This window comes from Orycteropus afer, unplaced genomic scaffold (genome assembly GCF_000298275.1).
Source record: "Orycteropus afer afer isolate SDZICR_OR568_19922 unplaced genomic scaffold, OryAfe1.0 scaffold00054, whole genome shotgun sequence".
Classification (NCBI taxonomy): domain Eukaryota; kingdom Metazoa; phylum Chordata; class Mammalia; order Tubulidentata; family Orycteropodidae; genus Orycteropus; species Orycteropus afer.
In genome coordinates this window covers 13,681,112-13,692,311 of record NW_006921641.1, presented here as the reverse complement: position 1 = coordinate 13,692,311, position 11,200 = coordinate 13,681,112, and the positions used below count along the sequence as shown (strand labels likewise).

General features: G+C 39.8%; 1 protein-coding gene across 1 annotated transcript in view; it reads right to left on the bottom strand.

Annotated features, from left to right (window-relative positions):
* The window catches only part of CIB4 (calcium and integrin binding family member 4), a 119,244-nt gene that overhangs the window by 21,470 nt on the left and 86,574 nt on the right, over positions 1–11,200 (bottom strand). The window contains exon 4 of the mRNA XM_007938876.2: positions 6,725–6,866. Coding sequence (XP_007937067.1) covers positions 6,725–6,866 — 142 coding nt within the window. The remainder of the gene's footprint in view (positions 1–6,724; positions 6,867–11,200) is intronic.

Here is an 11,200-nt window from a genome sequence, read left to right as displayed (position 1 = left end):
TTCTTGATTTTAAACCATGTAGTGTCCCCTTGTTCTGTTCGAATGACAGCCTCCTGGTCAAGGTACAGATTCCTCATGAGTACAATCAATATGTCACACTTAGAAAGATGAAAATCAGAACAACAATGAGATATCATGTAACCCCAACATTAACAGCAAAGTTCATAAAAAACAGAAAACAATAAATAATGGTGAAGGTGTAGAGAGACTGGAGCCCTCATATACCACTGGTGGGAATGTAAAACAGTGCAACCACTGGGGAAAACGGAATGATACTTCCTTAAAAAAATTGGAAATAGAAATATGATACGATCCAGCAATCTCCCTACCAGGTATATATCCTACAGAAATAAAGCTGTGACACAAATAGATATATGCACATCCATGTTTATCACAGTATTATTCACAATAGCAAAATTATGGAAATAACCAAAGTGCCCATCAATGGATGAATAGATAAACAGCTATAGCACATACACACAATGGCATACTACACAATAGTAAAGAATAATAATGGATCTATGAAACACCTTATAACATGTATGAAACTGGAGGACATTATGCTGAGTGATATTAGTCAATCACAAAAGGACTAGTATTATATGGGACCACTACCATAAAAAATCAATAAAATATACTCTTTGAAGATACTTTATTTGAAGGTTATCAGGGGTGGGAAGGGAAAGGATGGTAAATCACTAACTAGAGTGTACCCACTGCCAAGCGCACTGCCATTGAGTCAATTCAGACTCATAGCAACCCCCACTGCATTCCCAAGGCTGTAAATTTTTACAGAACTAGATTGCTTGACCTCCCTCCCGTGGGAGCAGCTGGTAGGTTTGAACAGCATATCTCAGGTTGTTAATGAGTCTTCCTCCAATCCTGATGCTGTGTTTTTCTTCATGTAGTCCAGTTTCTTGGATTATTTGCTCAGCATACAGATTGAATAATCAGACATTGTATTACACTGGGCAAATCTGCTACAAGGGACCTTTTTAAAGTGTTAAAGAGCAAAAATGTCACTTTGAACACTAAGCCATGGTATTTTCAATAATCTTATATGCATGTGAAAGCTGGACAATGAATAAGGAAAACAGAAGAAAAATTGGTGCCTTTGGATTGTGGTGCTGGCAAAGAATACTGAAAATACCATGGACTGCTAGAACAAATAAATCTGTCCTGGAAGAAGTGCAGCTGGAATGCTCCTTAGAAGCAAGAATGGCCAAACCTCATCTCACCTACTTTGGTAATGTTGTCAGAAGGGGCCAGTCACTGGAAGAGGATCTCATACTTGGTAAAGTGGAGGTCAGTGAAGTAGGGGAAGGCCCTTAACAAGATAGATTGGCACAGTGGCTGCAATGATGGGCTCAAGCATAGCAAGGATTGTGAGAATGGTGCAGAACTGGGCAGTGTTTCATTCTGTTGTATATAGAATTGTTATGAGTTGAAATGAACTCAATGGCATCTAACAACAACAACATACATACATACATATGGACCTGGCCAGATGGAATACACAGGAATCAGATTGACTACATCTGTGCTAAGAGGCAATAGAAAGCTCAATATCATTGATCAGAACAAGGGCAGGGGGCAAATGTGGAACAGATCATCAATTGCTCATATGCAAATTTAAGTTGAAGCTGAAGGAAATTAAAACAAGTCTACAAGAGCCAAAATATGACCTCAATTATATTCCACCTGAATTTAGTGACCATATGAAGACTAGATTTGATGCACTGAACATCAGTGACTGAAGACCAGACAAGTTGTGGGATGACATCAAGGATGACATACATGAAGAAAGCAAAAGGTCATTAAAAAGACAGGAAAGGAAGGAAAGACCAAAATGGATTCAGATGAGATGCTGAAATTTGCTCTTGAATGGAGAGTGCCTAAAGTGAAATGGAAGAAATGATTAAATAAGAGAATTAAACAGAAGATTTCAAAGGGTAGCTCAAGAAGACAAAGTAAAATATTACAGAATGTGCAAAGGCCTAGAATTGGAAAACTGAAAGGGAAGAACACACTCTGCAGTTTTCAAGTTGAAGGAATTACAGAAAATTTCAAGCCTAGAGTTGCAATATTGAAGGATTCTATGTATAAAATATTGAACAATGCAGAAAACATCAAAAGAAGATGGAAGGAATACACAGAGTCCTGTACCGAAAAGTGGAAGGAAGACAGGGCTATCTGCTTCTGTAAAGATTTACTGCCTCAAAAACCCAGTGGGGGTTGCTGTGCTTCAGAATCGACTCAATGGCAGTGGGTTTTTTTTTTTTTTTTTTTTTTTGGTTTTTGTACTGAAAAGAATTAGTTGATGTTCATCCATTTCTTGATGATCAAGAAACAATGATTCCGAAGGAAGAGGTCCAAGTTGCACTGAAGGAATTGGTGATAAACAAGGCTCCAAAAATTGATGGAATATCCACTGAGATGTTTCAACAAATAGATGCAGCACTGGAGGCACTCACTCATTTATGCCAAGAAATTCAGAAGACAGCTACCTGGCCAACCAACTGGAACAAATCCATATTTGTTCCCATTGTGAAGAAAGGTGATCCAACAGAATGCAGAAATTTATTGAACTCTATCAATCATATCACATGCAAATAAAATTTTGCTGAAGATAATTCAAAAATGGTCGTAGCACTATGTTAACATGGAAATACCAGAAATTCAAGCCGGATTCAGAAAAGGGCAAATCTAGAATGAGGGATATCATTGCCAATGTCGGATAGATCTTGGCTGAAAGCAAAGAATACCACAAAGATATTTACCTGTGTTTTATTGACCATGCAAAGGCATTCAACTGTGTGGATCATAACAAATTGTGGATAACATTGAGAGGAATGAAAATTCCTGAACTCTTAATTGTGTTCCCAAAGAACCTGTACATAGACCAAGAGGCAGCCATTTGAACAGCGCAAGGGGATACTGCATGGTTTAAAATCAGGAAATGTGTGCATTAGGGCTGTATCCTTTCACCAAACTTATTTAATCTGAATACAGAGCAAATAATTCGAGAAGCTGGATTATAAGAAGAAGAATGTGGCATCAGGATTGGAGGAAGACTCACTGACAACCTGCAATATGCAGATGATACAACCTTGCTTGCTGAAAGTGACGATGACTTGAAACATTTACTGATCAAGATTGAAGACCACAGCCTTCAGTATGGATTACATCTCAACATAAAGAAAACAAAAGTTCTCACAACTGAACCAATAAGCAACATCATGATAAATAGAGAAAAGATTGAAGTTGTCAAGGATTTCATTTTACTTAGATCCACAATCATTGCCCATGGAAACAGCAGTCAAGTAATCAGACAACATATTATTGCACTGGGGAAATCTGCTGCAAAAAGACCTCTCTGAAGTGTTAAAGAGCAAAGAAGTCACTTTGAAAACTAAGATGCACCTAACCCAAGCCATGGTATTTTCAGTAGTCTCATATGCATGTGAGAGCTGGACATTGAATAAAGAAGACTGCAGAATTGATGCATTTGAGTTGTGGTGTTGGCAAATAGTAGTGAATGTACCATGGACTGCTAGAAGAACAAACAAATCTGTCTTGGAGGAAGTACAGCCAGAATGCTCCTTAGAAGTGAGAATGACCAGACTTATCTTTTATACTGTGGTCATGTTACCAGGAAAGACCAGTTCCTGGTAGAGGATACCATGCTTTTTAAAGTAGAGAGTTAGTGAAAAAAGGGGAAGACTCTCAACGAGATAGATCGGCACAGTGGCAGCAACAATGAGCTGAAGCACAGCAATGATTGTGAGGATGGTGCACTACTGTGCAGTGTTTCATTCTGTTGCACAGAGGATCTCTATGAGTTGGAGCTGACTTGACAGCACCTAATAGCAACAACATTTCCCTACTGATACTTCCTATCTTTTTATTCATTATGAGCATATTTTCTTTTACATCATTGAGCATGATTATAATAATAATAATAAACCTAAAACCAAACCCACTGCTATCGAGTTGATTCCAACTCAAAGCAGCCCCCATTGGGTTTCCAAGTCTGCAAATCTTTATGGAAATACATAGCTTCATATTCCTCCTGCAGAGGAGCTGGTGGGTTTGAACTACTGACCTTCTCATTAGCAGCCAAATGTCTTACCCACTATGCCACCTGAACTCCTTATGGTTGTAATAGCTGCCTTAAATTCCTTTTTAGCTAATTCTAGCATCTTGAATCTGGATAATAATGAAGTCAGTCTCCACTGATTCCTTCCCCTCTTAAGAGTATGTTGATTTTTTAGTTTTGTGTATTGAGTAATATTGGATTCCATCTTGGAAATTGCAAATGTTATGTTGTAGAGATTCAAGATTCTGTTTGAATTCTGTCATATTCTTTCAAAAACAAAAACAAAAAAATCCCAAACTCATTGCTGTCCATTAGATTTTGACCCTATAGGGCAGAGTAGAATTGTCCTGTACTGTTTTCCAAGGCTGTAATCTTTATGAAAGCAGACTGCATATCTTTCTCTTGTGGAACAGCTGGTGGGTTCAAACCACTGACCTTTTGGTTACCAACTGAGCACTTAAAGAGTGCACCACCTGGGATCTTTATTCCTTCAAAAAGAGTGCTTATATATTTTGACTTTAGCAGAAAAATTGGTTGGACTCAAACTGCAAGCCTGTCTCTTGAGGATCTTATAAAGTGGGTCTTATAATGTGGTGGTAACTCAAGCATCAGTTCAGTTCTTTTGTCCTTAACTGAGCAGCTTTGAGTTTGTTACACAAGTGCAGTGATTGAAGGTTTAGGGATCAGACAGAGATTTGGGCATAGTTTATACACAAAATTAGGGCTTCTCCTTTCTGGCACTCTTTGTTTTTGAACTGTTGCTTCACTTTCTGAAGGCCGTGGTTACCCACAACTCTCTGATTCTTCACTCACTGAATCCTGTGTTCAGGTTAAAAATAATAATTACGAGAAAACCATCCAGTGACATTTCTTTTATCCAAGTGTCAACTCCCTCTAGAATTTGTCTGCTTTTGGTAGCTTTCCAGTCAATACTTGATTTTTTAATTTTTTTCAAAGTTTATAGTTGCTATCCTCAGGAAGGATGGTATGACAGGAGCTGACTCAGTCTTTATCAGAATAAGAATAGGAAAATCTGGGATTTCATTTGTGCTTACTGATAATCCTGAGGACATATAATTTACACAAAATATAATTAAGCTCCTTTTACTGATAAAAGCAGGAGAAAGATGTGGTAGTCTGCCTCTGTAAAGATTTATAGCCTTGGAAACCCTGTGGGGCAGTTCTAAACTATCCTATAGGGACACTGTGAGTGAGAATTGGCTTGATGGCAGTGGGTTGGGTTGGGTTCGGTTACAGATAAGAAAAGGATCTCATGGATCCATCTGGTTTAAATCTCATTCTATACTATTCTGTCTAAGTCTACTTCACTGTGCCAGAAAAGAGATGGTGTCCACCATGTAGAGACAGGGAAGGAGTTGGCAGAAAAGGAAGGCAGATGATATGCCTAAATATGTAAGACTAAATGTGCAAGTACTGTGGGGCCAAAGAATTGTTATCATGTACTCAAAGCCATGCACACTGGGTTATTTGAAGGCTTCATTTCTTTCTTTTTGATTCCTTTTCAGAATTCCGGACATTGCAGGTGTGCTAAGGGGACAGAATTTCAGTACCTTAAAACCACCCAAGACAGATTCAGAGACCAAAAAATGCCATAGGGTATCAGAGATTATCTCTCTCAACTCCCTTGTTTTAAATATGAGGAAACCAAGGCCCCAAAGAGTGAAAGGGGTTTCACAAGATTAATCAGTCATTTATTGGCTGAGCTGGGGCCAGTGTTCAGATCTTCTAACTTTGTCTCCAACACTCTACCTGCCAAATAAGCATAATTGTAACCCTCGCTGTCTGGCCTGGCCACACCACTACTACCAAATAACAACACCATTTGCCTCTGATGACTAGTTAGCAGGAGGTATCAATAGTAATTCTCAACCTTTTTTTAATTCCAGAGTATTTGAGAAACATGCTGTTGTAGTTGTTAGATGTCATTGAGTTGACTCAGACTCATGGTAACCGCATGGACAACAGAATGAAATGCTTCTTGCTCCTACACCATCCTCACAATCCTTGTCAGTCCATCTCATTGAGGGTCTTCCCCTTTTGCACTCACTCTCTACTTTACCAAGTGTGATATCCTTCTTCAGGATACTATCCCTTCTGACCACATGACCAAAGTAGGTGCAATGAAGTCTGGCCATTCTCACTTCCAAGGATCATTCTAGCTGCACTTCTTCCAGGACAGATTTATTCGTTCTTCTTGCACTCCATGGTATTTTCAGTATTCTTCGCCAACACCATAATTCAAAGGCATTAACTCTTCTTCAGTCTTCCTTATTCACTGTCCAGCTTTCACATGCATATGAGGTGATTGGAAATACCATTGCTTGGGTTAGGCGCACCTTAGTCTTCGAAGTGACATCTTTGCTTTTTAATACTTTAAAGAGGTCTTTTGCAGCAGATTTTCCCCATGCAATATGACATCTGATATCTTGACCTGACTGCTGCTTCTATGGGTGTTGATTGTGGATCCAAATAAAATGAAATCCCTGGCAACTTCAATGATAGTTACCCATAAATACCAAGTAAAACCCAATTAACACCATCCCACCGATAACTGATGTTGATGGATCATTTCCTCCCCACCATTCAGTCCTCCACAGTACCCACCATAGATGCGAAAGGCATATTCAATCTTCAGGCTAGGGCAGGCCTGCTCACTGAACACAGATGCCATGCCCAGCACATCCTCGAAGGAGAACACATCGTTGTGAGAGAACACTCTGCAGATTCGGTCTCGGAAAGGGTTGACCTGTTGGTGGGGAATGGGAGAGGGAGGCTATCAGTGTCAGGTTCATACCTCTCTGGGTCTCTCTCATCAGAAGAAGAACTGCACCCTGCTCTGAGATTAAAAAAACAAAAAACAAAAAAAGCCACAACCTAAATATAGAAGTAGATGCTGGTTCAATGAGCAGGTCCTTAGGTATTATAGGAGGTATCAGGGACAAGGGGTTGTGCTTAACATCACTCTCTCCTACTGTTGTTGTTGTTACGTGCCATCAAGTCAGAGCCGACTCATAGTGACCCCTCCTTGGGTTTCTGAGGCAGTATCACTACAGAAGTAGATTGCCCAACCTTCCTTCCGAGGAGTGGGTTTCAACTGCCAGCCTTCTGGTTAGCCTTAGGTACATTCCTGCATATCCATTCCAAAGACTCATTTTTCCAAATGGTTGTTATTAACATCATTCTTATTGTTGTAAATATATATATATAACACAACATTTGCCAAATCAACATTTTTCAGGAGCATAATTTAGTGGTATTGGTTACATTAATCATGCTATGCAACCATCACCCGTAATTGTCAAATTTCCCATCACAAAAACCAGAAACTTAGCCCTTCCTAAACACTGACTCCCCTTTTCCCCTCCCTCCTGCCCCTGGTAACCTTAAATCAACTTTGGTCTCTACGTTGTTGTTGTTGTTGTTAGCTGCAGTGGAGTTGGCCCCTGACTCATTGCGACTCCATGTGACAAAGCTGAAGTGCCCCATAGGGTTTTCTAGGCTGTAAATCTTTACAGAAGCAGATCAGCAGGCCTTTTCTCCCACAGGACCACTTGATGGGTTTGAACTGCCACCCTTTAGGTTACCAGCCAATTGCAAACTGCTTGCACCATCCAAGCTCCTTTGGTTTCTGTACATTTGCCTATTCTTGCTCTTTCATGTAAATGAGACCATACAATATTTGTCCTTTTGTGACTGACTTATGTTACTCAGCATTATGTTTTCAAAGCTCATCCATGATGTCGCACGTGTCAGGACTTCATTTCTCTTTATGCTGATTAGTAGTCCACTGGATGTATGTATCACATTTTGTTTATCCACTCATCTATTGATGGCCAAAGGCTCATTTTTTAAAATTGTGCTATTCTTTTATATGGTTATGATTTCTCTCCATTTTATGTAGAAAATAAAATATTTTTAAAGGTATAAAAAGTAGAATAAAATTGTTTGTAATCCGCAGAGTTAACCACTATGACCTATCTATGTGGAAGTCAGACAGACTTGGGTTTGAGTCCTGGTATCACAACTTACTAATGAGTGACTTTAGAGAAATTACCTAATCTCCCAAAACCCAAGATTTCTTATCTATAAGATAGAATGGGATAATATATATGTCTGCCTAATATCACATGCAAGTAAAATCTTGCTGAAGATCATTCAAAAATGGTTGCAGCAGTATATTGACAAAGAACTTCCAGAAACGCAAGCTGGATTCAGAAGAAGATGTGGCACAAGAGATATCATTGCTGATGTCAGATGGGTCTTGGCTGAACACAAAGAATACCAGAAAGATGTTTACTTGTGTTTTATTGACTATGCAAAGGCATTCAACTGTGTGGATCATAGCAAATTATGGGTAACATTGAGAAGAATGGAAGTTCCAGGACACTTAATTGTGCTCATGAGGAACCTGTAGATAGACCAGGAGGCTGTTGTTTGAACAGAACAAGGGAATATTGCATAGTTTAGAATCAGGAAGGGAGCCCATCAGGGTTGTACCCTTTCACCACATGTATTCAATCTGTATGCTGAGCAAATAATCTGAGAAGCTGGACTATATGAAGAAGAATGTGACATCAGGATTGGAGGAAGAGTCATTAACAACCTGTGATATGCAGCTGACACAACTTTGCTTGCTGAAAGTGAAGAAGACTTGAAGCACTTACTGATGAAGATTAAAGACTACAGTCTGCAGTATGGATTACACGTCAACATAAAGAAAACAAAAATCCTCACAAATGGACCAATAAGCAACATCATGATAAATGGAGAAAAGATGGAAGATTTCAAAGATTTCATTTTACTTGGATCCACAATCAACACCCATGGAACCAGAAGTCAAGATATCAAATGATGTATTGCATTGGGCAAATTTGTTGCAAAAGACCCCTAAGCGTTAAAGCAAAAATGTCACTTTGAAGACTAAGGTGCCCCTAATCCAATCCATGATATTTTCAATAGCCTTATATGCTTGTGAGAGCTGGACAACGAATAAAAAAGATTGCAGAAGAACTGATTCATTTGAGTTGTGTTGGTGAAGAATATTGAATGTGCCATGGACTGCTAGAAGAACAAACACTTCCATCTTGGAGGAAGTACAGCCAGAATGCTCCTTTGAAGTGAAAATGGCTAGACTTCATTTCTTGTACTTTGGTCATGTTGTCAGAAGGGACCAATGCCTGAAGAAGGATATCATGCTTGGTAAAGTGTAAAGTAGAGAGTAAGCAAGAAAAGGAAAGATCCCAAATGAGACAGATTGATACAGTGGCTGCAACAGTGGGCTCAAGCATGTCAACAACTGTGAGGATGGTGCAGGACCAGGCAGTGTTTTGTTCTGTTGTACATAGGATTGCTGTCTTGCAAATTTCTCTGCAATTTGGAAGACAGCTACCTGGCCAACTGACTGGAAGAGAGCCATATTTGTGCCCATTCCAAAGAAAGGTGATCCCACAGAATGTGGAAATTATCGAAAAATATCATTAATATCACATGCAAGTAAAATCTTGCTGAAGATAATTAAAAAACAATTGCAGCAGTATATTGGCAGAGAACTGCCAGAAATGCAAACTGGATTCAGAAGAGGATGTGGAACAAGGGATAGTATTGCTGATGTCAGATGGATCTTGGCTGAAAACAAAGAATACCAGAGAGATGTTTACTTGTGTTTTATTGACTTTGCAAAAACATTCAGTTGTGTGGATCATTACAAATTATGGATAATATTGAGAAGAATGGGAATTCCAGAACACTTAATTGTGCTCATGAGACACCTGTACATGGACAAAGAGGCTGTCATTCGAATGGAACAAGGGGATACTGCATGGTTTAAAATCAGGAAGGGCGTGTGTCAGGGCATCAGGGTTGTATCCTTTCACCATACTTATTCAATGTGTATGCTGAACAAATAATCCTAGAAGGTGGATTATATGAAGAAGAGCACAGCATCAGGATGGGAGGAAGACTCATTAACGACTCGTGATATGCAGATGACACAACCTTGCTTGCTGAAACTGAAGATGACCGAAAGCATTTACTGATGAAGATTAAAGACTACAGTGTGCAATATGGATTATACCTCAGCATAAAGAAAACAAAAATCCTCACAACTGGGCCAATAAACAGCATTATAATAAATGGAGATAAGATTAAAATTGTCAAAGACTTCATATTACTTGGTTCCACAGTCAACACCAATGGAAGCAGCAGTCAAGACAGCAGATGACGCATTGCCTTGGGCAACTCTGCTGCAAAAGACCTCCTTAAAGTGCTGAAGAGCAAAGATGTCTCTTTGAAGACTAAGGTGCACCTGACACAGGCCATGGTGTTTTCAATCACTTCATGTGCATGTGAAAGCTGGACAATGAATAAGGAAGACTGTAGAAGAGTTGATGCTTTTGAGTTGTGGTGTTGGTGAAGAATACTGAAAGTACAACAGACTGCCAGAGAACTAACGAATCTGTCCTGGAGAAAGTGCAGCTGGAATGCTCTTTGGAAGGGAGAATGGCCAGACTTCATCTCACCTACTTTGGTCATGTTCTCAGAAGGGATCATGCCCTGGAGAAGGATATCATACTTGGTAAAGTGGAGGGTCAGCAAAAAAGGGGAACACCCTTGACAAGATGGATTGACACAGTGGCTACAACAATGGGCTCAGGTATAGCAAGGACTGTGAAGCTGGTGCAGAACCAGGCAGTGTTTCATTCTGTTGTACATAGGGTCGCTATGTTGTTGTTGTTGTTAGGTGCTGTCGAGTTGTTTCCAACTCATAGCGACCCCATGCACAGCAGAACGAAACACTGCCCGATCCCACACCAGCTCCACGATCCTTGCTATACTTGAGTCCGTTGTCGCAGCCACTGTGTCAATCTATCTCAATGAAGGTCTTCCCCTCCTTCATCGACACTCCACCTTACCAAGCATGATATCCTTCTGCAGGGAATGGTCCCCTCTGACAATATGACCAAAGTAGGTGAAATGAAGTCTGGCCATTCTCGCCTCCAAGGAGCATTTTGGGTGCACTTCTTCCAGGACAGATCTCTTAGTTCTTTTGGCAGTCCATGGTACCTTCAGCATTCTTCGCCA